Source organism: Lepisma saccharinum, chromosome 13 (assembly GCF_977018435.1).
Source record: "Lepisma saccharinum chromosome 13, izLepSacc3.1, whole genome shotgun sequence".
Lineage (NCBI taxonomy): Eukaryota > Metazoa > Arthropoda > Insecta > Zygentoma > Lepismatidae > Lepisma > Lepisma saccharinum.
In genome coordinates this window covers 57,612,285-57,639,090 of record NC_139241.1, presented here as the reverse complement: position 1 = coordinate 57,639,090, position 26,806 = coordinate 57,612,285, and the positions used below count along the sequence as shown (strand labels likewise).

Sequence of the window (26,806 nt, the reverse complement as noted above, 5' to 3'; positions counted from 1 at the left end):
TCGATTGTTTGAATGAGGTTGTTTTACGTCGATTTTCTTTCACTTTTGGCTAATCACGACGATGAGGATGAGAGAGGCGATATGATGAAATTGATGAGGAGACCGTTACAAAGAACATCCGTGCCCAGGCCGGGATTCGAACCCAGCGTCGTAACGCGCTGTGAGTAAGCAAGAACAAAGAGATTGCAGCACACAGGACGGGAGGGATGAATCGAAAAAGAACAAGACAAAGGTAAGAGAGGAAAACGTAATAATGTAAGAATGAAAGCAACATGAAGCCAATTTTACCATAATCCATGGGGGTTCCTACTTACATTTGGGCAGTGGCGGCGATTGGGGGAGCGTGGGGGGCAGTTGGCTCCCCTCTTTTTGCCACTCATGCCCTCGCACTATGCTGAACCTTATCTACCAAGGCAAAGTAAACTGTCCTTGTCCCCCACTTTTAACACCTTCCCTCCCAGTTTTTTAACCCAATATCCGCCACTGCCTGAGGGCAATATCCAGAAACTTTCTCCTTTCATTAGGAAATCAACTCTCATTTCCTCCAGCCTAGTCTACATGAAAGGATCTAATTTTCTCGATCCGAACAGAGGACTTCATTCTCTTACAGAGCATCCTTTTTACCTAGAATCCGATAATTAATTACAATGTGTATCAGCAGTGAGGCGCACTCGTTTCTTGATTTCTGTTCCGTTTCCTCGAAACTCACTTTCATCTTTATTCTGAACGTCTTGAATAAGTAATCTGCAGCCTGGAGCAAGCTTTAGAGAAAAAGAGAGCTGCGAAACAATTCAGCGAACTCTTTCTTAGATAATTCAGACGATCCAGGTACTAGCAAAGAGGATTCAAAGAAACAAAAATTGATTTAGCATGAAAGCAATATACTTTCCTATATAGGATGACGAGCCTAAATTAAATACAGTTTCAAAGTTTTACAGAAACAACAGTATTAATAACATGGCCTTAATACATGGTTGGTAGAGTTCGTCCTGAATTTTACATGCCTAAGTCACAATTGTTCTATGTATGACCCTTTTGTAACACGACAGATATCAATGCGAAAGTCCAGTTTTCCCCAAACATGACTTTTCCCCTTACACATATACGTACCAGTATCCTCAAATTTCTTTCTCCAATCGCCTTGTGGGTGGTTGTGTGCCACACCGTGTGCTAAGACGACACTAGCAAAATTAATTTTTGCAAATTCAAGCACACAGGAAGCCTTTCCTACCTGGCTAGCGGCCATATTGCTCGACTGACGTCAATGGCGCTCACGCGATGCTGACGTCACGAAAACAAACTAAAAGTGGAGGTTATGAACTTCAAGACTTTCTCTATAAAACAGTACTAAATGCTTCCTGAAAAAGGAAATAGTTTTCGATTTAAGATGGTTAGCGCACCGCATTTGAAGTAAAATCACAGGCAGTGAGGGATTTGTAAATTTTAGGCCGCTAGGCTATCCTTTGTTTCGAGCCATGCCAACATTATTATTATTATTATTATTGAGGAGGCGCAGTGGTAGCGTCGTCGCCTTGTAATCCCGGGTTAGAGGCACATAGTAGTTCGAATCTACTATAGGTCCAGTCCCGATTAGCCTTACTGTGCATAAAGTGGACTTTAAACTAAATCAATCAATCATTTGAATTTGAATTTACAGTTTTGGGTGCGTCAGCACTTAAATACTATTTTGCACCCGTCACGTTATACGGAGTCCAGCCCCTTACCTTGTCCAAAACGTAAATGAGAACACAATTGTACCATAACTAAAATTACTTAATGTCGTTAGCTAAAACATTCTGACCGGTTAAAAGCTAGCTGAGGCTGCAAAGGGGCACTCAGCACATACAAGGACAAAATACAGGACAACACACAGAATTATACTGTCCATAGGGCCAGTCGCCAGAGCATCGTTAGTCTGCAAAATGTAGTGCAGGGTGTACTACGTGGAAGTGAGGTTGACTTTTGGACGCCTTAGCAGAAGATCGCCCCTTACACCCCAAAACAATCAATCAATCAATCAAATATTATTATTATTTGTTATAATGGTACTTCACTCCCACTAACTGCATGTTCTATATTAATAGCATTTGTAAACTTTAACATGTAGACACATCTGATTAAAATTTATTAATTGAACTTCGAAAAACAATATACTCAAATTTTAACAAGAAAACACTCGCTTAAAACTTTTTTGTGTCTGCGTACTGAGGAACAAATCCTCTTGACTTTCAATTGTTGGCATTCCAAAAAAAAGAAGAAAACTTTTACAATAGTTTCTTGAAGGAACAATTGTTTATACAGTAAAACCTCGTTAATTCGGACCCCGATAAGCCGGACTTTGCTTAATCCGGACAGGCAAAAGGTAAAAAAAGCAAGGTTTTAAATGTGACTAGAAGTCAACAAGAGAACTTCCCAAAGAAAAGGCAGTCAACCACTGATGAAATTCTGTTTCCCGCCGACTTTCGGGAAGAAGCCGCATTGAACACAGGAAAGCCCTTTAAATAAACCATAATAAACTTGTTTTGTTGCTATTAACGGAGTTTTAATGCACTTTCTACTGTTCTTTCAGGTTATTTCAGTTAATCCGGACTTTCGTTAAACCGATCAACTTATCCCCTTCTCCCCATTTGTTCGGATTAACGAGGTTTTTACTGTATTTCTGTTACGTGAACTCGTGCGGCTGCCTTTGCAGTCTGCCATACAGACTTGCTCTCCGGTTAAAATACAGTACTGAAAATATGGCTTCATCATGCATGTTATTTAATCTCCCTCTTTCAACCTTCTATCAAGAACTAAGCAAGTAAAAGTTCCTGACATGGCGTTTTACTTTGCTGTTATCACAATATTAAGACATTTTAATAGTCGGCCACTTTTGCCCCTTCAGCGTCTCATTTTTGTGCGACTCCTAGGCTATAACCAGGATAACCTAGTGGCAAATCCCCCTCTGATCACAGTTTTGTCGTAGATTCGATCCCCACCACCGGTGAAAATAAATTAGTTCACCTGAAGACGAGAGAAGTGCTATTTTGAAACTTAGTGTTGGTTAGAATAAGTATATTTTAAAGCACTAGCCAGTGGGTAATGCCCAATTAACTTTGCATGCTGACATTCCATTACTTTTTAATAAGTACATCTGATTACCTTTCATTACGTCACCTTGATGAATTTAGAATTGGAAATCTAAATTTCCATGACAAACATGTTGTGCATGTACACTCAGGGATGTGCCGTAGACTATAACTTTACGTCTACATGCGTTGTCTACACGTAATCTACGTGTAGATTACATAGGGTTGTAGTTTACATAGACTACGTAGACAATCTAAAGTGCACTAAAATTAATTTTCAAGGCGTTCATGAAAGGAAAGTGACATTCTCAACTATATTGGTTCTTAACGAAATGAAAAGAACCCTATTTACAACAAAATTTCACTTCACTTCTATTACCAACTATGGAAGAAGATAAATAGTATGCAAAAAACAACAACAGATGGCAGTCGTGAGGCAAGAGTGGTGTTTTTCCCATAAAACACTAGAATATTTCCTATATTAGGTTTCTTCCTAGGTGAGAAATTGTTCGAATTTGGAAGAAATAGTATGAAAAGTTCTCCTTACACATCAGCAACTGATAGGTAGTATACTTTTTTTAAATTCTACGGCGCCTTTTGCTAAGTTATGAACTTTCGCCATGTTGTTTACATAGATTACGTAATCTACGTGTATAAAATAGTCTACGTGTAGAATGTAGACTATCGTTGTTTACGCGTAGACGCACATCACTGTGTACACCTCGCAACATCTTATTTGACTTCCCCGAAGAATTCTAAGTCCCGAAATCGTAAACTTAGCTACATTGCACTTCAGCTCCAGGTGAGAGTAGCCAACTTTGAGTAGGTCCTTCCACTAGACGAAAAACGCTGCGGTGATAGGTTTTCAATTTAACACTTTCCATGAACTTAGAAATATAAACCGCTATTATAATACGCAATGAAACAGAAATAATAAATTGGAAAAAGAACCTTGAAGGATATTTACGATTCTGCTTGCTCGACTTGAAATTTGGGGGGTTTGAAACACTGAATAGAGTTTTTCTCCACCTGGAGCAAATTGCCATCACGTTTGTGCAGAAAGAAGCAAATTTGTGAGGAGTTTATGCGACATTTTATTTACAATACCTTGCATAATATCGAACAGTTCTCAAAAACATATATTTTGCACGACTTGTCGAGAAAATGTGCTTGAAACACAGGAAGGTGGGAGTCTTCATAAACGTCAACATGTTTTTAAGGGTATAACGTCATTAATTTAACGTAGAGCAGTTGGTTAGGCGCTGCTATCCTTATTTTTCATCAAGCGTGAAAGGTAGCGGGTTCAAATCCCACCCTCTCCTCTTTCCTTTTTTTTCTTTTTTTGTTTGCTGAACAGATACCGTTGATATTAGAATATTTAAAAAATGAATCCGATGCACACTTGAGGGACGTCTCTTCTGCGCATATTTCCTCTTAGAAGTTGGAGATTTCCAGGATTTAAAGTTAAAACATTTATTTTTTAGTTATTGTTCATATGTTGTGTTAACACACACATCATGATTAATTCACAAATCACATATATGTATTCAGGATGCAAAATGTAATGTTATTTAAGTTACGTATTGTTTGTTCTTCACTGACACCTAAAATATTGATTATTTGATTTCGATATACTAAAAAAAGATATACAGTTATGTTAAGTAGTGATGTAGTGCAGTACTGTAACGAAGGAGAGCGTTTAATTAGTTCAAATTCCTAAGATTGGTAATTTTATGTCCGTTCCTTCGTAATGACTGTTGTCAATACTAATTAACATAAATAAATTGTTATTGCGACGAAGGCCGATTCGATAAGAAACTACTAATAAGTATTAATATAGTGAGTGACAAAAAAAATTCAAAACCTCATAATGATCGTTAATTCCTCACGCTTTGTATCTAAAATCTTTGTCTTCTTTGAACAGAAAGTACGAGTATCAGATATAACAAACTTTCCGCACTAACTTTGCAATATTCGAAACCACCATTACAGACTTAGCTCTATGTAACTTGATTCTGCGCATTCCACGTGGCATGTGACTTCCTCCTATCATCGAAATAACTTTCTCTTACTATTTCCTTTCACCTCGTGAAATACAGAGAACAATGTTAACTTCTTAGCACGGTGGATAAACGTTACACCCAACGATATACTCCTGAAAAAAATCCTGCCTATGGGGGTAAAGGCGGTCAGGGGCGTGATGCTGATCACATCACCCTCACTCACGACCGGATGAAGAAAGTGTGGGGCGTTACCCCCACACACCCTATACGCCTTCATGGCGTGGTGCTAAGCACAGGGGAACACTTTACTTTTTTTAGGTGGAGAATCGAACCTACGACCTCCCTAGTAAGAATCAAGCACGTTACCTCTTCTCATGTAGCTCATGTTAAAATTTGCTACCAGTTTGAAGAAACCAATTCACACATAATGTCATATCTATAATTTCCTCATGGCAATTTTCATGAGGAAACGAATTCAGATAAAATCGAGAAACGCTGAAAGGGAAAAATGATGAACATGCCTATTGGCGTTTTGTCGTATTTTGTAAATTGTGTAAAAATTCCGTGTTTTGAGAAGTATTTTGTTGTTTGTTTAAAGTAGGAACAGGAGAGCGAAAAGGAGTCATTTGAACCAGACCCCGTTTGACAAGAAACTTCAGCTTTTTTCCAAAGACTGCATGAAAAGAGAGAGGAACGTATGAAATATAAAATATGTGTGAAATTAAAACAATGGAAACCTTGAAAGATAATACTAACGAACTTCAAACTATGAAAAACATATTTTCGCGGTGGAAAACTCCAAGTCATTTACGAAATATGAACTTGATGTTTTTCTATATTATGAAGTGAAGATATGGGACGATACGATCCCTCAGGTAGAAAATTTTAAGTAAGCTAACTCCAACATTTTCAATGGTCATAATTACTAATGAGGGTCCGGAAGTTGATGAAAAATCAACATTTTTTCTGACCCTTAAAAACAATGCTAAACGTCATATCATGTCCGTTTCCCTTAAGTTAAAGCCGGAAAACACTTTCTATTTTACATTTTTCGGCCTTTTTTGGCTTTTAGTTTATTTATCAGTATTTTTAACAGTTTTTGTTGCATCTTTACTTATTTTTGAGGTTTATTTTTCTCCTCCCCTGTTGTTTCGTGCATTTTAAATGCATTTACTAGTAAAACTTACATATTTAGATTTCTTGACATGGTCCTTTTAGCAAATTTACCATGAATCGAAAATACGTTCAATGGAAAAGCATAATATTATTCTTAACTGAAATGTTTGGCAATGGATTAAAATACTTTGTGTGAAGATCTACTTTGAGGTTCTTTTTCTGGACACTATTATCGCTTTAATCTGTAATTTTAAAGTAAAATTAGTCACAATATTAAATGCAATTACACTCTGGTATACGCGAAGCGGAACTGTATTTTCGGATGCTGGCCGACTACAGTATCGTAAAAGGCCCACTCTGAAAGGAGATGAATTGGTTGATTTGGTGTTTTAAGTCAACTTTATGCATAGTAAGGCTAATCGGGACTGGACCTGCAGTTTAAAGTGGGATCCGAACCGAGTGCATAAAATAACGTGAACCGTGTGGTGTAGGGGGATCGTTTGCTTATGGAATGGAAGGTCATGGGTTGAAACCTACTTCTTTGCAAAATCTTTTTCGGGAAGTAAACGGCTTTGGACGAGAATGCTTATCTACGTTTCTTGGATATTTCCGTTGATATTTATGCGATTTATGTCCAGCATTTCCGGATGGAGAAAGTTGACATGTAAGTTCTTAATGTGTTAACTTATAACAGCTGAATGAAAGGAAAAGTATTTCCTAAAATCCTGCCAATCACTGAAAGATTAAAAACATTAGTAGAAGTATTACTTGAGGCATGCAAAGTGGCGACGATTATGGAGTGTGGAGGCGCAGATGATTCCGCACTATGCTTAACATTATCTACCAAGGGAAAGAAACTGTCCTTGCCCTCCCCCTCCCCCACCTTGCCCCATCAGTTTTGATACTCAATCGCCGCCACTGAACATGGATCGCATAAATATTTACACTAATATCATATAATATTATGTTACTTTATTAGAACACTTCGTACTCGGTAAATAAAAAGGAAAAAATAATAAGGAAAGGGTGGGATTTGAACCTACGATGTTTAGATCTTGACGAAAACGGTAAAAAAACGAAAGTGCTGTCATCTAACCAACTACTCCAGCAGATTGCTAACAGAAATCTCAGTAAAACGCCTTAATCTCAGTTGAAGCAACATTGTGCCGGAGTTTCGAAACATTTCTCGCCAAGCACCAAGGAAAATACACACTTTGCAGAATCGTTTGGTGTGGTGCAAGGTATCTTTACTAAACATTTCGCATAAAATCATCATAAATTTGCCTTCTTGCATTCAAATGTGACCGCAATTCTTTCCAGGTGGATGAGAACCTGTTCAGTGTTTCACAATGCACATACATTTTCCTATTTTCAAATTCAGAACGATGAATTTTGAAATATTTTCAACATTCGTATTTCTACTTAACATTTTTTTGTCTACTCATATATTTTATTACTGGTTTAGGGTATCTTTACTTTATGGAATGTGAAAGAATGAAAAAAATCACGAGCGTTTTCATTCAGGAAGAAGAAATGTTGCAAAGTTGGCTACTCTTAGTTGACTCTGAAGCGCTATGCTGCCAAATTTACGAATTCCGGACTTTGAAATTTTCCAGGGCGGTCAAATAAGATGTTGCGAAGTGTACCCATTTCTTAAATTCCACTCTTACAAATAAGTGGGCTAGATACTGTACACTTTTTATTTATTTTTGGGTGGTGACTTTAGATTCTAGTTCTTACTTCCCCAGTGGTCACTGCGTAGGAGAGAATCCAATATATGTCTTCAAGTGACGAAACTTATAATCGCATTTCAGGCTTTCATAACAAGCGTTTGTATTCATCCACCTGTGCTGCCATCTATACATGTGTTGGGGAACTAAACCAGAGAAGTGTTGGTTATTGGATTGGTGTCTGCCATTGTAATAAGGTTCGAGAAAGTAAAAAGAGAAGATCGACAGTGGCGTATTTACGACTTTCTTTTAGGGAGTCTTTAAGTTTTTATTAATAACGAGGAAGCTTATTTGTGCATATTTTTTCTTGAAAACGTTTTTATTCATAAACATTTGCGTCATTTGAATCTTCATTTGAGGAAGTTTTATGCTGCATAGAAGTACAGACTTGGAGATTAGTGTATATATTGTATTGTCGTGAGTATAATGGGACTAATTTACTCTGGTACTGAAATTAAGTTCACTTTGTCTGCTTTTTTTGCCTTACATTCCATCAACGTGAAGAAAGACTATGAGAAATAGCATATTTTGTAGGTTGTCAAATATGCCATAGAAATTAATTGGGCTTTTGTCAGAGTTCATAGACTAGCCTTTAAGAATAAGTTATAAACACTTTGATCCGAATTGCGCCCCTTGTATGACTCTCTCTTACATTCGTGCCTATCTACCTCCCCACCTCTCTCTCTCGGACTCTACCCTCGTGCGTGACTCTCTCTCTCTCTCTCTAATATATATATACAGGGTGTTTCTAAAGGTCGTTTACAACGCTTGGGAGGTGATTCCCCTCACGAAAACAAGCAAAAAGTGTGAGTTCCATTTTTACGACTGAGGCTTCGTTTCCGAGATAGGAGCCTCGCAAAAGGTGACAAAGTGAACGTCACACCTAACTGGGACGAATACTATCACAGATAGAGAGGCGGTTCCAAGGGAATCATAAAGGAATCGTATGTGCTCAGTCCGGAAGTCACTATGAAAAGTTCACTGCACGCATGCGCAATAGAGTCCTCAAAGGAATTGGGGATTTCCAGCAAGAACAATGCATGGAAAGGGTATGTAACGCAGCAAGAGGGACCGTGACAATGAGAAATGCGTTAAAGACAACACATCCCGACCTCAAACATCAAAACATGAGCACAGAACACAAAATCCGAAAAGTTGAGCACGGTTGCATACCCCAGTTACACGCGAGGAATAAACGAATCATGTAATGTGGCATACGAGAGACACATTACTCCACCAGGATTAACGAAAGAAAAACACAATATCAGATGATTGCGACAACGTGTATTTTTACACGCGACAACTACGCAATATCCCCTCCCCCCACACAACAAGCAACAAATGCTACAATCTCTTACGCACAGACAGTGAGACAGTGCGTGTCACTGTACACCAACTGAAGGTGTCACTTTCACCACACAAAGGGGGTGGGGAGCAATACCAAGAGTGTTAGCACGCGATCACTGTGACGTAAAAGAGACCAGTTTTGGAAGCTCTGCGCAGGCAAGTCTGGCTCTCGTAGTCTACGTTTGACTGCTGTACCCGCGAGAGGAGCTCGAATGGTTGGTTCTCTCCGGCAGTCATCCCAGTCGTGTTGCAGGTTCTGGGATATGATGAGCAGTTCGCTCTAGGTTGTCATACGCATTGAAGAGTACTAGTATGTTGTATTGAAAGAAGTTGACATGGTGGAGTGGGCAAGTCAAGTATCGCAACAATTGGTCTGTGGTGTTCGTACGGTGATACGGCCAATTTGTGCAGTGTGCCAGTGTTAAACACGAACGATACTTTGCAGTTCCACCTCCTTATGACACAGATGGCTGCGTATACCACCCAGCATCTAGCAGACATACATCTCATGTATGGGGAGGCACGTGGTAATAGCCGTGAGGCAAGGCGTCTTTATGGAGAACGCTTTCCACATAGACGTTTGCCGTCTCACGCCTTCTTTCAGGTAGTGGACAGTCGACTGCATGAAACAGCGTCAGGGAGGGGATATTGCATAGTTGTCGCGTGTAAAAATACACGTTGTCGCAATCATCTGATAATGTGTTTTTCTTTCCCTCCTCCTGGTGGAGTAATGTGTCTCTCGTATGCCACATGACATGATCCGTTTATTCCTCGCGTGTAACTGGGGTATGCAACCGTGCTCAACTTTTCGGATTTTGTGTTCCGTGCTCATGTTTTGATGTTTGAGGTCGGGATGTGTTGTCTTTAACGCATTTCTCATTGTCACGGTCCCTCTTGCTGCGTTACATACCCTTTCCATGCATTGTTCTTGCTGGAAATCCCCAATTCCTTTGAGGACTCCATTGCGCATGCGTGCAGTGAACTTTTCATAGTGACTTCCGGACTGAGCACATACGATTCCTTTATGATTCCCTTGGAACCGCCTCTCTATCTGTGATAGTATTCGTCCCAGTTAGGTGTGACGTTCACTTTGTCACCTTTTGCGAGGCTCCTATCTCGGAAACGAAGCCTCAGTCGTAAAAATGGAACTCACACTTTTTGCTTGTTTTCGTGAGGAGAATCACCTCCCAAGCGTTGTAAACGACCTTTAGAAACACCCTGTATATATATATATATATATATATATATATATATATATATATATACCCTCGTGAGTGACCCTCTCTCCATATATCATTGTATGTTAATCTCTCTCTCTCTCTCTCTCTCTCTCTCTCTCTATTATATCGTGCATGGCTCTTTGCCTCCCTCTGTCTCGTCTCCGTGTTTCTATAATTCTTTCTCATATTATTTTGATCTATCATAATTTCTCCTCTTTCGGTTTTTCTTTGTTTCACTTTCCTTCGCATTCTTTCCCACTCACTCTTTGTCTCTCCCCAGTTTCGTACTCTCTTTCTCTCTCCTTCTCCCTGTGTGTCCGTGCGTCGCAAACTTTCTCTTTGTAATTCTCTCTTTTGTTTTCTCACTCTTTTTGTGTCACTCTCTTCTCTACCCTTCTCTTAGCTACTATCTCTGTCGGTCTCTTTCTTTCTCTCTCTGTCCGCGTCTCTTTTCCTCAGTTTCTGTTTCCATCCACTCTTTTTGCAATGTTCTCTTACTTTCTCTCTCTTTCTGTCTGCTCACATTTCAGTCGCGCATTGTCACTGGATACCATTTCGGTTCTAGTAATCCATCTTTCTGCTGACTGCCTAACCTTCACAGCTGGCTTTATTCCTCAATGTTTTTTTCCTAAGCTAGGTATCATGTAGGCTACTTGCCTAGTGTTTCAAAAAGGAGACAGCATCTTCATTTATGCTGGGCATGCAGTATTATGACGATGTGACTTGCTTCTAGCTTCGGTAAGGTATGGAAGAGAATTAGGTGGCTACCCTCTGTGCCTAAAATAGCATTACTTAATGTTCCTCTCTTCAGCTGTTGCAGCAAGGCATCGAACCTTGACCTCCCGAATGATATTTTGCCTGTGCTTATCTTATCCTGAGCCCACTTCTACTACTTAGTCATTTCTAGAATCTTCGTGACATGTTAATAGATTTCTCTACCCATATTCTGGGTCCTTTTATGCGAGATAATGTTGTGCAGTCACAAAGCTTGTGTTTCAGTTCCCACTCTTCTTCTAAACCGATTTTAATTACTAAATTGTAGATCAAAGAATGCTCTAAAATTGTTGCAATTGCAGCAAATGTACTCTAAAAGAGACTTGTAAATATGACCAGAAGTTGGAGCACTCACAATAAATATAGATAAAATTAGGTTTTCGTCCGTCAACTTGCATCCTGTTGACCGATTCCTCTAAAATGGTTCAAGGTATATATCCATCATATAAACTTCAATTCAAAAGTTCTCAGTCTATTGTGCTTACAAGTTTGATGATTTGTTTATTTTTCGACCCCTCCCCTTCCAAACTATGCATTAAATTATAATTCACTAAAATCAAATCAATTTTCATGAATTGTACTAGTTCTCTACGGTGGACTACATGTAGTTTGTCGATGTGCTTAATAATTCGAAATAATGACAGCAAGTGCATTTACGTCTTCTGCACTCTCCTCTCATCTGTGCTTCTCCCAAGTGCAGTAGAACTCGTAATACCTTCTTTCTTTCCATCTTTTCCATTTCTCTTTCATTTTTTATCTCTTTTTCTGTGTATTCATCTCTCTCTCTCTCTCTCTGTCTCTTCCACTCTTGCTTTTTCTCATTAGCTTTTTGTATTATTCTATAGCTCTATTCTCTATCTTTCCTCTTTCCTTTCATGTCTTTCCTCTCTTTGTTTCTTTCCCTGTTTATCGATTCTCACTTTCTTCTTTTCCCAGCCTCTTTTTTCTCTCTTCCTTCCCTTTTCTTGTCTCTCTTATTTTATTTTCCTCTTTGCTCTTTTATCTCTTCTTTCTCCCTCTCTCGTTTCCGTTTTTTTTTCTCTCTCTCTATCCATTTATTTTATTTATTTTCCTTCTATGCTTCCCTGACTCTTCTTTGATTCTCTCTTCTTTCTTTGCCTCTTTTTTTGCTGTTTCTCCTTTTCTCTTCTTTTCTTTTACATATCTAATTTTCTCTTCCCTTTCTTTTGTCTCCGTTCGCTTTTCCTCTTTTCTTTCCGGTCTCTCCTTGTCTGTTACCTTATTAGGTAACAGACAAGGAGACTTTAGGTGACATTCTCTATCCTTTTCTAATTACCATTATGCCATTGGGGAAATGTGTATCGTATGTAGTGACTCACTTAAACAAATGTCCAGCAACAATATCTAGCGGCCGAATGCATGCGCGAAGGCTCATTGTTGCGCATCATTTCATGGAAACAGCCTCCACATCTCGGCTCCAGTTACCAGTCTTGCAGGATAGGTTATTTTTCACGCTGGTGAGCCCTGTGGCTGTCCAGTCCATCTTCCTTCATCCTGCAGTATCGATTACCCGTCCTACAGAACGGTCATGCGGGTTGCTCACCTTTAAGGATGGCGCTCGACTTTCCAGTTTGCGTTTTCTATGCAAATGGATTGGAAAATCGCTGAACCCCGCGGGCGACTTTTCTGTGATGCATCGGGGAAGAATTTAATCACCTTTGTTGCTCCCCAGTGGTCGATTGAGACTCCATCTTTCGGCGAGGGAAATGACTAAACTGCCGAGGAGATTAATTTTTGCAACAAGGACGTTTTCTCGCGAGATGTGAGAGGGGATTACTCCGGTCTTTTACGAGGTGTCTCGTCTTGAAATAAGCTTCTTAACTCGTCTAGATCCACGCCGTTAATCTTAAGGGAACAGAAAGAGAAGTCTTTGGAACCTTGTCGGGACTCGAACATTTTTTCTCTCAAGGATTACTAGAAACAAATTCGTATAGAGAGGTATTAATGCGTGTGTTAAGAGGCAATTAACTTCTCCGAAAGACCAGGATTATTATTTTTTTCATTTTCTCCTGTTTTCTCTTTTCCGACCTTTCTCTTTGTGTATTTGTACTTTGTCTCACTCTTTCGTTATATTTGTCTCTCAGTTTTTCTTTGACTCTCTCTTTCTCTTCTCTCTTTCTCTTCGACTTTCACTTTCTTATTTGTCTCTCATTCTCTCTTTCTTTGTCTCTCATTCTCTTTTTCTTTCTCTCTCATTCTCTCTTTCTTTGTCTCTCATTCTCTCTCTTCCTTTGACTCTCTCTTCCTTTGACTCCCTCTTCCTTTGACTCCCTCTTTCTTTGACTCTCTCTCTCTCTTCCTTTGACTCTCATTCTTTCTTTCTTTGTCTCTCACTTTTCCTTGTCTCTCACTCTTTTCTTCGTCTCTCACTCTATCTTTGTCTCTCATTCTCTCCCTTTCTTTCTCTCTCATTCTCGCATTTCCTTTCTCTCTCATTCTCTCTCTTTTGTCTTTCATTCTCTCTTTCTTTGTCTTTCATTCTCTCTTTCTTTGTCTTTCATTCTCTTTCTTTGTCTCTCATTCTCTGTCTTTGTCTCTCATTCTCGCTTTCTTTCTCTCATTCTCTCTTCCCTTGCCTCTCACTCACTCTCTCTTCCTTTGCATCTCACTATCTGTCTTCCTTTGCATCTCACTCTCTCTCTCTTCCTTTGCCTCTCACTCTCTCGCTTCCTTTGCCTCTCACTCTCTCTCTTCCTTTGCATCTCACTCTCTCTCTTCCTTTGCCTCTCACTCCTTCGTTCTTCGTCTCATTCTCTCCTTGCCTCTCACTCGCTGTCCCTTTGCCTCTCTTTCTCGCTCTTTCTTTGCTCTCAATCGCTGTCCCTTTGCCTTTCTTTCTCGCTCTTTCTTTGCTCTCAATCGCTCTTTCTTTCTCTCACTCTTTCTCTCTTTGCTTCTCACTTTTGGTCTCTCTCTCTTTCCCTCTCACTTTTCTTTCTCATTCTATTCCTCTGTCTCTCACACTTCCATTCTTTCTCCCTCACTCTTTCTTAGTTTTTCTCATTCTCCATTTTCTGTCGAGGTTTAAGGGGAAGAAACCTAAATACCTACCTCACTTTTACGTAGTTCACTCTGACTGCATTTTGCAGACTAGCGAGGCTCTGGTGTCTGGAATTTCCTCCAGTATGGTTCTTCTTGGTTCTCGTGCTTTCAGTTTCATCTTATCATGATTCATCTACATCTTCGCGATTAGCCAAAAGTACATTAACCTATTTTGGGGGGTGCCTCCCCGATTGCGCAGTATTAGCGTCGTCCCCTTGTAATCAAGGGATCCCGGATTCGATACACGGTGGAGATACATAGTTGTTCAGATTCCACCTTAAACTGTAGGTCCAGCCCTGATTAGCCTTTCTATGCATAAAATGAACTCAAAAACTAGAAAGAACTTTACGATAGCTGACGCCCAACACGATCTTCGCTACGATAAAGGCATTCTTTCAGCTGATCAGTTTCTTAAAAGGGGAAGGTAATGACAGCAAAACTTCAAAATAACAACACATATGTAGCCTACTAATAGAGACTATAAGTCTCTATCACTGAGTTCATTCCACTGTTATAAACAGAAATTAATGGTTTTAGAAGTACTATTTCTTTTTGTCAATTAAAAACTACTTTATTTCTCTGCTTGTTTCTATCCTTGATGTTTGAAACAGCCAATCAAAATCAAGCTACATTCAATATTCATTTTCTTTACTATAATGCTTTGTAGAGTATTTTCACCGTCCCAAAGAAGAATAGAATAGTAATTACATGCAGGAAATAGAATGGTCGTTTTATCGTGAGGAAATGGTCAGTTTAATCTTTTGCAAATACGCTGTATAAGAAAGAGATTAAATGTGCATCATTGCTGTCATGTAGCTTTTACAGCGAAAACAAGTAGTCGATCAAACTGCTACCTAGAGAATGAAATCCTGGTCGTTGTCCTGGCTCTTGTGTGTTTTAGAGAAAGCTGGCTAAAGAGCCTGAGAATGACGATTCCTATAGCGTATCGGTCGTAACGCACCACGCTATCTCCTTGCCCATATCGCTTATTGCAAATCCTAAGGTGTATATAAGAAGCTTTTGTTAGTAAGGATACGACCAACTTCTCTTAAGGGAACAAGTCAGGTGAAATGGTGTTGGCGTTTGTTTGTGGGGAAGAACACGTGCCTAAGAACCAAAAGAACAATCAGTGCACGTTTGTCTCTTGTAAACCTTACTTGAGAAGAACTCGTAATGGAAACTCAGGTTGCTGACTAGGAACCTTCATTTTTTCGGTGTTTTATTTTTTCCTTCAAAATTCGCCCTTTTATTTTAGCAAATGTTTCTGCTAAATATACCTAAAATTATACCTCCATTGTGCTTTAAAGCAAGTATTTTGAATTGTAGGTCACATTGCCTACGCTTGCTTGTGGCAGTTTGATACGTTGGAACCTATTTTTGTTGAAGTTTTTCTTCCATTATTTCTCGCGCGACAATTGCCGACGTTACGGCTTCCGAGTGACGGTAGGTGCGCAGTCGATCTTCAGCCAGAACCCCGTTGCTTTGCTCGCTGATGAAAAATGTTCCGATAGAAGGTGAAAAATCGTTGAAGATATCCATTTACACGTGGTTTCATGTAGCTGTCGGAATTATTTCATGTATAATACGCAATACGCATTATAGTTTCCTTTTGCATAAAATGTTGGGAAAATCTGCGCGTTATACATGCATAAATATGGCATATGTTGTTTCTAAGAACCTAAACCACAAGAATGTTGGAATTTGGCGGCATTTTTCATGTGTTGAAATTTGGGAAAAGGCCACAATTCGCATTTTTGTGTCAAATTCGCGTTATTCGCGATTTTGAATGGGTAAAAAATGTGTTCAAGACATGTCATTGCACATTCATAAACACCTTTTGCAGTAACATTACATGTCTCTTCTGTATTTTGTTCACTGATTTTTACATATGGAAAGAACGACAAAACATGAACATATAGACATAGAAAGATTAGACGCTAGATAGCAGCAGCTTCCAAGTACGGCATATTAACTCATCACGGAAGGCCATGGAAACTGCCTCTGTACTTAGCCAACATTCTTAATTGAATAATTTTATTTCTGGTTCTTTCCTTAATACCTTTCGTCAGGTTGTGAAATGTTGTGGCCTCTGTTAATGAAAAGAGACAGGAAAATCGATGTAAACATTCTGAAGAAAAAAATAAATGCATTAAATGTTAAGTGAGATATAATTTTACTTTACATCTTCTTCATTACCAAGTGTTTGTAACGACCGCCATGTTAGACAGATTTCAGTTGTATATTGGCATTTATTTTATTCGTATACTTTCAAGTTAAGAACTTGGATTAAATTATTTATACTTAATTTTTTCATAATTCATATATATATACGTTTTATCTTATATTATTCGCGTATTTTTGCAATATTTATTCAGAATTTATAGGCTAATAAATCCCAAATAATATATGCAACGTTTTCATTGTGTTTCAAGCACAAGTTAAATACATTTCTTCTTAATATCGATTTTTGTTCAACAATGTACAAGATTGAAGTAATTTGTCTTCCTTATAAACTAAATCTTTATTTAATCATTTTTTTATGTGCAAGGGCAAATATGATTTATTTGATAAAATCAGTTTAGTTATTTCTATATAGTTTAATATTGTAATATTATAGCAAAGTATTTCTCCCTCGTTTTCAATAAAATATCGTATTCCTATTGGCTGTTTATGTTAGGAGTGGGGGAACCACGCTTCGTGTTCTTGGCGATGTAAAAACTTCCACGTTGGCATTTTTAATTGTTGCCAACCTGAACTTTAGCTTACTATCGCTAATTAACATTGATGTGTCATATAAATTATCAGTTTTTCTTGTGTTATTTTATGTTATGAGTTTGTATTGTAAGTTAGAACAATCTGTTATGCTGCGCCTTGCGCTTGAGGTAGGCAGTTGCAGTCTTGCAATTAATTGCGAAGGCGGTGCACGGACTCTCGAGTTAAATAAGTTGTTTATCACTGCCTGCGAGCGTGCAAGACACAACAAAATACAATTTTTAACTTGTGCGAATCAGTATGTACGCGCGATTCGTGATTAAAGATTTTGGACATTTTAATTATAAAGTATTTGAATTATTTTATTTACTGTCACGTGTCGCAATTTGGTGGTTTCCTTCCTGGACGAAGGGTGGATCGTCTTAATCCCGATCCCTGGGTGAGAACTGGTGCTCCCAACTGACCAGCCGGAGCAAGGAGCGGTGTGTTGCCAATTCGGATCTCCATATCCTGGAGTTACGAGTGGTGGCAGGTTGCATTGCACGTTTATCTAACGATACATTACTGCATACATGGAAATGGATTCACGAGAGTACCAAAGCTATTATTCATAATTTGCTTCTAAATCTGATGGCTCATTCATTAGAAAACAAAATTTATGTATTAAAATGTAAGTGTACTAGCAGATGTAAATAGTTCATTTTAAGCTATTATTTACCAATAGTGTGATAAGATTTTTAGAATCATCGAATTCTATTCATTTGCCGTCTTCTTATCTTCGCAGCAAGTGGGAATACTTGAATATGTGTTTCTTTAGGTTGATTTGAATTCGTGGTATTTTAATTGCACTTTTTATTTGGATTTTTCCTCAAGTTCTTGAAATGTGTTGACTATTGCAAATGTTGTATTAAAAACACTAACATTTAAAAAGTAACATTTCAGTACTTTACCCGTTGGTTCTCTCCCGATTAACGCATCTGTGCATAAATGAACTTATAACTAAGTTTGATCTTTGAATTGTTGTTGGGGTGTAAGGGGAAACTAACCCTTTCGTGGGACACAAAAATGTCAACCTCACTTTCACGTAGTACACGTGGACTGCGCTTTGCAGACTATTGATGCTCTGGCTTCTTGACTCACGAGTTGTATCGTCCATGTATGTTTGTGATTGTCCTTTCGTCCATTTCATCTGATCACCATTCATCCTCATCTTCGCGATTAGCAAAGGCGGCAGAAAAGCGAAGCAAAATGAATCAATCAATGGATCAAGATCTTCGAGTTGTCGCACTTACAATACGTTTCTAAGGAAATACAACTTATGAACAGCTTATATTTAAAATAATAGTATCATAGTAGTAGCATGACTTATGTACAGCAAAGACTGCCTTCGCTGGAACATTAATACCGCAATCTTACAAACTGTACATAAGGGGTTGCCAGAACTCACACGTTAATTAGCCATAGTATTAAATTGCCACGCGGGAAATCCGGGTTCGATTCCCGGGGTGAGTGACCTAAGGTTGGAATTTTTCCGGCCTTGTGCCCTCATAAAAACCGACTCTGTGGCTCACCCAGCCTCAAATCAATGGGTACATGGGAGCAACCCTGGGGTAAAGGCGGTGGGAGCGTGGTGCCGATCACATCACTTTCAAAATTGCCCTTTACTAAATTGCACAACTGTGATTAGAACCAATCTGAAATTTCTCATCTCAGTTCATTTTCTTTAAGAATGCAGGAACACTTTGATTGTTAGGTGATTATGTCTCCTTCGCAATGCGGAAGGAAGAGGATAAGGTTCTTGCATGCATTATTAATGTTTGTTGTGAGGATCTTTCTATCTTAGCTTGAGCTTCTATTTGAATGTTAATGAGGGAGCTTCGGGACATGCGGAAATAAAATAACCGGATGTCCTCCATTAGACTTGAGTTGACATTTGAGAAAAGACTCTGAGGAAGAGACACGAAGAAGGAAATGACATCGCAGGTCGGGTGAAAGAACGCTGGGTAAAACATTAATCTTCTGACAGTACACATCGCGTCAACTATAATTGTTCCGGCAAAATGTGACTTAGCAGGACGGAATTTATGCAACCAATCAGCTTCATTCATCCTCCTGTAATGCGCTATATGACTGAGACAGCAGGAAGTTTCCCCATGAAGCGTAAAGGGGGTGACCTGTTCTGCCAAAAGTGGAAGAAAAGGGACGCTAGATAACAAGAAATAGAACGGAAAACATCATAACCATTAACCCTATGCATGACGCTGGCCGCTACACCACGGAGGTATAGTGGTCAGCGTTATACCAACAGGTTTCCATTTTTCTGATGTTTGTTAACTGATGTCCAATATACGAGATACCTATAGTGTAAATCAAAAACCCTGAAACCTTCTGTAAACAAATCGTCTCACCGATTCGATGTATCACTCCTTCCCGCACGCATAGAACTCGCCATGTTGAAAGTGGCACTACTTCCTTGCTGTTCACATGATTATTTATAGAACGTAACCAATGTTATAAAATATCATTATGTACACAAATCTCTAAGCTCATTGAAAGTTACAATGCATATTCCTACAAAATGTTCATACTTATCTTGCCTTGCCATGTCACCAAGTTATTTTACGAAGTGCACTATATTTGGCGGAACAAAAATCGTTATTAGAATGCTTGACAAAGTTTCCAACCGCAATAAATTTACGAACTTTCTTTGTCTTGTTTTGATCATCATCATCAATATATTTATTGCAGTTACAGCATTGCATATGTCTGTTTATGCCCATTATATATTTTATTTACATAATATACAATTTACATAAAATCTACAAACAAATTTCAAATACACTCCTATCTATATCAAACCTTAGAACTATACATTACCATGTTATATCATTTTGTCTAAAAAAATGCAAGTAAAATATATTCAATTCGCTTGCAAGAAAGAAGCCAAATTTATGGGGAATGATTACTGGTACAAACAGCTAACCATAAAGGTGAAGCAATAAGTATAAAAGAAAGAGCATTAGGTTTAAAGTGAGACGTCATTTGCGGCAGCATACTACAAATTGGCCGTTGTTTTACCTTACGTAATGAATCCTGTAACAACGCTGGATTTTCGTGTGGATTATTTTACTTCTATGAGTTTGCAATGCTTTCTGCATGCACGTGGTTTTGTTTACAGAAGGTCTCAGGGTTGGTGATTTGAACTTCAGGTATATATCCCCAATCCCACTGACTCACCGAGACAAATGTTCTCCATGAAGGAAGCCCCCAAGTCGAAAAATGACCGATTACGACCCCCCATGAAATCGTCCCAAAAGACCGAGAAAATTCAAAAATCGCCCAATTAGCCCTTCTTTAAGAGTGAAAATGCCATTTTTCATGTCCTTGGTAACCCGTTTCCATGGGGTACTTTTTACCCGCATCGTTTGCTTCATTCTTCATTGTCCAGCTACAATGTTTCTCACCACAGATGAATCAACTCCTGGTTAGAAAAGGTGCTTCAAACAAGGGTGACATCTACATGAGGAGATTCAGTCCAGATACAATCAGATATTGGTATACTCAATGCGCAAATATCTACATCGTGCTTGTTTGAACTAAATGTTTAAAAGTATAACAAACAATTCTTTAGAGCTTGCCATGCTTGTTGTTGTCCATGGAAACGGACGTTGCCTGGGTCTTAAAGAAAGTTTATTTTCACCCCGAAAACTGCGGTAATCGAATTGCCCTAGACATTTCGTATTTCAAAATATGAGCGTCAGAATTTATTACAGAGGCAAGGTAGGAATTTGAGGAGAATAACTGAAAGCAATTATTTTTCAATTACGTTTAAAAATTTGAAAATGACAAAAGGTAAAGTGTTCCCCTGTGCATAGCACCACGCCATGAAGGCGTATAGGGGGTGTGGGGGTAACGCCCCACACTTTCTTGATCCGGTCGTGAGTGACAAAAGATGTAAATATTGCTTTTCCAATTTAGTGTCGTTATTGAATTCGTTTACATAAAATATTTAACTAACTATCTTGAAACTGGTTTTGCTTACCCAATTTTTTAGTAAGAAAATTGACAAATATATTTTGAATATTTGTATCATATTACACACATAACGTTACGTTCAAAATTATTCAAATAAGCTACCAACGTTACGAGCGCACGAGACGTGGCCAAAGGTCACATCAAAACAGGGACAAGCATAGTATTTTTTTTCCATGGGGGCCAAACGAGATATTTCCCCCATAATAGTGCTGCCCCGTCCAAAAAAATCAGATCGAACATCCTTCCAATAATTAACATAAATTTCTGTGAATTAATTTGTCTAATATATAAATTTATGATAACATCCAGTTTCCAGAAAGGGGCGTCGTTTCCCCCTGCCCCCCTCCCTCCGGACGCCCATGCTGTTAACCGTTAGAATGTGATGATGTGAGCAGCACCTGTTCATTATTCTGTACTTATGAACTGCTTTGAGTTTTCTTTACTATCATTATTGATTATCATCATCAGTGGCGACAATTACGGGGGCGAGGGGGCACATGCCCCCCATTATTGCCACTTTTGCTCCCACACTATGCTAAACCTTATTTACTAGGTCTTTGCCCCCCAGTTTTGACACCTTGCCCCCCTCCCCGTTTTGGAACCCAATCGCCGCCACTGATCATCATCTATTACTGCTACTAGCAAATGGTAACGATATGATGTTACTTATATTTGAGCGGAGTACATGATGTAAGTCCTTTCATTGCTTGCACAGAATAAATTTTAAAATAAGTAAAGTTATTTGTTTCACGAACCAGTTGGGAATTGGAATCTTGAAAAGAAACTTTATGATTTTTTTCTAGCAGGATATTAGTATTATATACTAGAGTATATTAATATCAGGCAGGGTTTGAAAATTGCCTTTCAGTGGCCAAGGAAATTTGATTATTAAAATAGGGGCAAAGGAAATTCGTGACATCCAGCTGACAAATCATAAAAACTTGACTCGTTTGTGAACTTAAACTTAAAAAATTCCGGCAGTCATGTTATGACTGAGGCCAAAGTTTTTAACTTTCAAAAGACTCGCTTCCCTTGTGTTTTGTGTGTTTTTGTTTTTTAACTTTCTTTTCTCTCGTTTCAGCTTTACAACTTCTTCAACGCTCTCCTGACGTATATGCCACAAGCGAAGGCTGAGAAGGCGATTTCGAAAAATCCAGGTAAGTCTAAAATGTTTTTATATATAGTTACATATTATATGCTTAGTATTTGAATTTCTATAAATTCTTTTAACATATTAACGCATGGAGAAGATGAGTAGGTAGAGAGCTGCAAATTATATCGTGTTTAATGGAGAAACTGTTTGAAAAGATTTTGTCACTAAAACAATCGTGTTCGTCATCAATAGAAACTATAGAAAAAGCTACCCTACATAATGCAAGTTACCAGCACACCTGAACTGCAGGGCGGGTGGTGATTCGCAAGAGCCGACCTGCAGGGCGAGTGGTGATCGGCAAGAGCCGGCCTGCAGGGCGAGTGGTGATCGGCAAGAGCCGACCTGCAGGGCGAGTGGTGATCGGCAAGAGCCGGCCTGCAGGGCGAGTGGTGATCGGCAAGAGCTGGCCTGCAGGGCGAGTGGTGATCGGCAAGAGCCGACCTGCAGGGCGAGTGGTGATCGGCAAGAGCCGGCCTGCAGGGCGAGTGGTGATCGACAAGAGCCGGCCTGCAGGGCGAGTGGTGATCGACAAGAGCCGGCCTGCAGGGCGAGTGGTGATCGGCAAGAGCCGGCCTGCAGGGCGAGTGGTGATCGACAAGAGCCGGCCTGCAGGGCAAGTGGTGATCGGCAAGAGCCGAACTGCAGGGCGAGTGGCGATTCAAAGGAGCCGAACTGCTAGGCACGTCGTGATCCACATGCGCTAATGTCCAACAAGTGTAACTTACCAGTCACCAGACCTGTGACCAGTCACGATTCTGGAGGTTAGAAGATCGAATCTGCAGGAATTGAGGGACCGGCAGAGATAATGTGGAGGCAGTTAAGAGGTTAGTTACAGCCCACAAATAAATGAAAGGACAGTAGTTACCTTCATGTGTTGTTTCTAGTATAGTAAGAATGTATATCGGGTAGTATTAAATAACGTATCTTTTTACCATACGAAATTCAGTTCCCAAAACTATGCCACTTAGACTAAACTCTAAAATGCATAAAAGGTAATGCAACATATTGTATCTTGAGAATTATTATTGATAGCTCTTTCACGTTAATTGTTATAATTAGCTTTTATTAGCACAATATAATATTCTCTGTCGTTTCATTAGTAGAATGTAAATATTGGTTTGATTGATTGATTTGGAGTTTTAAGTCCAATTTATGCACAGTAAGGCTAATCGGGACTGGACCTACAGCTTAAAGTGGGATCCGAACCACTATGTTGCTCCATGTAAATATTGGGTAAGATTGATTGATGTTAGAATTCAGTATACAGTGAGAGAACTAATAATTCAAGCCCTACAGCTCTGCCACGAGATAAAACACCCATGCTGTTATTCCTTCAAGTCTTTTCATTTTCGCTCCTAATAATCTTCCGTTGTGCGTCTCTGGAAAAACGGACGAGTCCCTTTTATCCCCCGGGCAGGTTATTCGAGGCGAAACAAGCTGATGGCCTGACCTTTCCATCACGATTGAGTCCTGAAAGAGCATGGCCTTGTTGCACGGATTTCGCCCTTCTTTTGTTTCGTTATGGCTACGGTGGCGCCGACTGCCGGGGCGAGTGAAATGAAAATTCGTCAACGTCTTTTCTCGGCGAGGTAAGGATCCCGTTTACTCTGAAAGGGCAGATTTGATTTGTAGCTGAAGTTCAGTCAAGCAACTTTTTTGATATTATTTTCTCATCTTTTCGTTGATCTCTTTGCTTTGTTCGAGTTTGTTCTGTTTTGTAGTGGCAGGTATGTTATTTTTGTTTATATTATTTGTTTCAAGATCGACCCTTGTTTGGATCGAATAATGAAATTCTTGTGTAATCCTTTGATGCAACAAAGGATACAATTTATAACGTCACATAAAATAATTTCGAATTCCAAATTTCAGTGTTTAAATTAGTTAAAGGTAGTGTTTGTAATGTTATTTTATGAAAAGTAACTTAAGTTCCTTGGCCAAGACAATCTTACAGTAACTTCTTTTGAACCTAATTTACAGCAATTCTCATTACTTTTAGGGTTACTTTCTTGTAGATTATCTATACCGGTAATCATTGATTTGCAGTTAGTTTATTCTAGATTATCTGAGTTATTTATTCCAGATTATGTACAAGAGTTACTTTACAGTTGCTTTATTCTAGGTTATTCATAAGTTCCTTTCACAGTTATTTCTTTCTAAATTATCTATTAAGGTTACTTTTATAACTATATATTCTACAAGATCTCTAACTTGTTATTAGTTCACTCGTTTATTTCCTAATTAGGTACTAGTTTACTATCCTTCGGACACATTTATTTATTTTTACAGAAGAAACTACTTACCGTAATAAGTTCCTGTAGCATTGTCGAACATCGGGAAGGTGTTTTGTGTGATGTGGGAATGTTTCATAGCTGAAATTCATGTTGTTTGTTGAAAATTAATTCTCCGACGGAGAATAGCTAGCCCCACGAACCATTGGCGCGTGGATAGGTTCTGTTAGGTTAGGAAACATAGTTAAAATTTGGTGTCGTGGTAGTATCAGGAATATATATATTTGGTTGTGAAACAAAAAAAATTGCGAAAATCGACAGTTTCCATTCCGAAAACTAACGCCTTATTTTAGCTTATTTTGCAATTTCTAGATGTTCTACACCTTCAGGAATGTTCCGCGAAGCAGATACGTAAGTACGAATGACAAAAATTGACGAATCGAAAAAAATTAGAGGTGTCCGAAGGATAGTAAATTTTTACCCCTAATTATTTACATTTGTACTTACCTGTTATGCAGAGCGGAACATTTTTGAACGTGGGATTTTGCTTTTTACACTGAAAAAATAGAAATTTTTCACTTTACAAGTATTTATTGTTCGTTGCTAATTCGCTTTCTTTACACACAATATGGCGGGCAAATCTTGACTCACGTTGTCTATCGTCAGCTAATATGCCGTGTTTCCAAACTTATTAACCGAAAAATGCCGCACAAACTATTCACAGAAGGTTTTTAAGCGAAAATTGATCCACAAACCATTCACGGACGGTTAGTCAAACATAGAAAATTAAATTGGAAAAAAAATTCACAATGTAACCTTCACTTATTAACCGAAAAATGCCGCAAAACTATTCCCAGAAGGTGTTTAAGCAAAAATTGATCCACAAACCATTCACGGAAGGTTAGGTTAAGTTCAGTTAGGTTAGGCAAACATAGAAAATTAAATTGGAAAAGAAAAAAATTCACAATGCAACCTTCACACGTCATCTTGTAAAACTACCGCGTGGTTGCTGCACTGACAGGGGGTTACATAATCGAACGCACGGAACATTTGATTCAGTAGTCGATGGTAATGGTCGCAAGAGCTATCGTGCATCGGAGATACATTTGTGTCGAAAAATACATGATTTACCGGCCGAATAAGTTGAACGAAGGGAGAAAACACTTCCACGAGCTTCCAAAAGTCTACAGAAACTCAGTTCCGTAAGTGGTTTCTCCTGTAAATTTGAAGAAATCTGTTTTCACTATACCATACTGTTACCTTTTATTTCCGATTAACTGTAAGAGATACTTCTACGGTTAATTTAATCCATTTCATCACTATTCATCCTCATCTTCGCGATTAGCTAGCAGTGTCATAAAAGCGAAATAAAATTTAAGCAAACCAATCGGTCTAGATTTTCTATAACTTGTTGAACCATCTAAAATTAGCACTAATTACGAGCTTGTGTTTTGGTCTAACTCGCTACATGGTACGAGAGATGTAGCTGTTCCTACAGATCGAAACATTGTGATGGTTCGCTTTGTCATTCACGTGAAAAGTGACCTCATTAAGATTAGTCGAGCAGAAAATGCACAAAATGCACAATCTTCCATTAGATTAACCATGTCAACGCAACACTGTGTGATCAAAGTTTTGTCATTATCCGTGATGGCTTGCATCAACTGCAAAATGAAGACGTCTACCCCACACCCTCCACAATGTGAATTTATGAAATGCACAGCTGGAAACTGGGTAGACTGTTGATTTCTGGAGACTGCGTTCAAATGATTCGTTATGCTAACGTCGATGACCTTCTACTGCTCTTTACAAATGCGTCCAGTCTGCCGGAATCGCTTCACCCAATCGTATGTGGAGTGTCTAGGTTTACCAGACGTACCCGGACATGTCCTAAAATGGTCCGGGCGTTCTTTTTAGGGAAGTTGTACAGACAACTAACTACTTCAACTTCGTCACAAAATTTTATACTTGTAAATAATTGTTACGCGTATTGTTTCCATGTTCAATTTCAAAGTAAGGAAATACAACACGCTCAGTTGCAAGCGCAAAGACGACAAGAAACTTTTCTTCCAACAAAGAATAGTTGTTGGACTTTGCGTCTCTTCTGTTGTCGCCGCCGCGCCGCGTGATGTTTTGGTTGCAATGCATTTGCAACATGTATTGCGGCTCAAGGTGAGCCACAAGTTTTAAGAATTCAGCAAATATAGATATATATATATATATATATATATATATATATATATATATATATATATATATATATATAATATGTAATACTTCTGTAAAATATTTTGCGACATCTAAAAATGTCCTTTTTTTAGAGTTTGTTATCTGGTATCCCTAGGAGGGTCTGTTAG

General features: G+C 38.8%; 1 protein-coding gene across 2 annotated transcripts in view; it reads left to right on the top strand.

Moving 5' to 3' along the window:
• Positions 1–26,806, top strand: part of rdgC (retinal degeneration C) — a 560,018-nt gene that overhangs the window by 344,023 nt on the left and 189,189 nt on the right. For both annotated transcript variants that reach the window (XM_083134220.1, XM_083134221.1), the window contains exon 4: positions 22,150–22,225. In XM_083134220.1, coding sequence (XP_082990346.1) covers positions 22,150–22,225 — 76 coding nt within the window. The remainder of the gene's footprint in view (positions 1–22,149; positions 22,226–26,806) is intronic.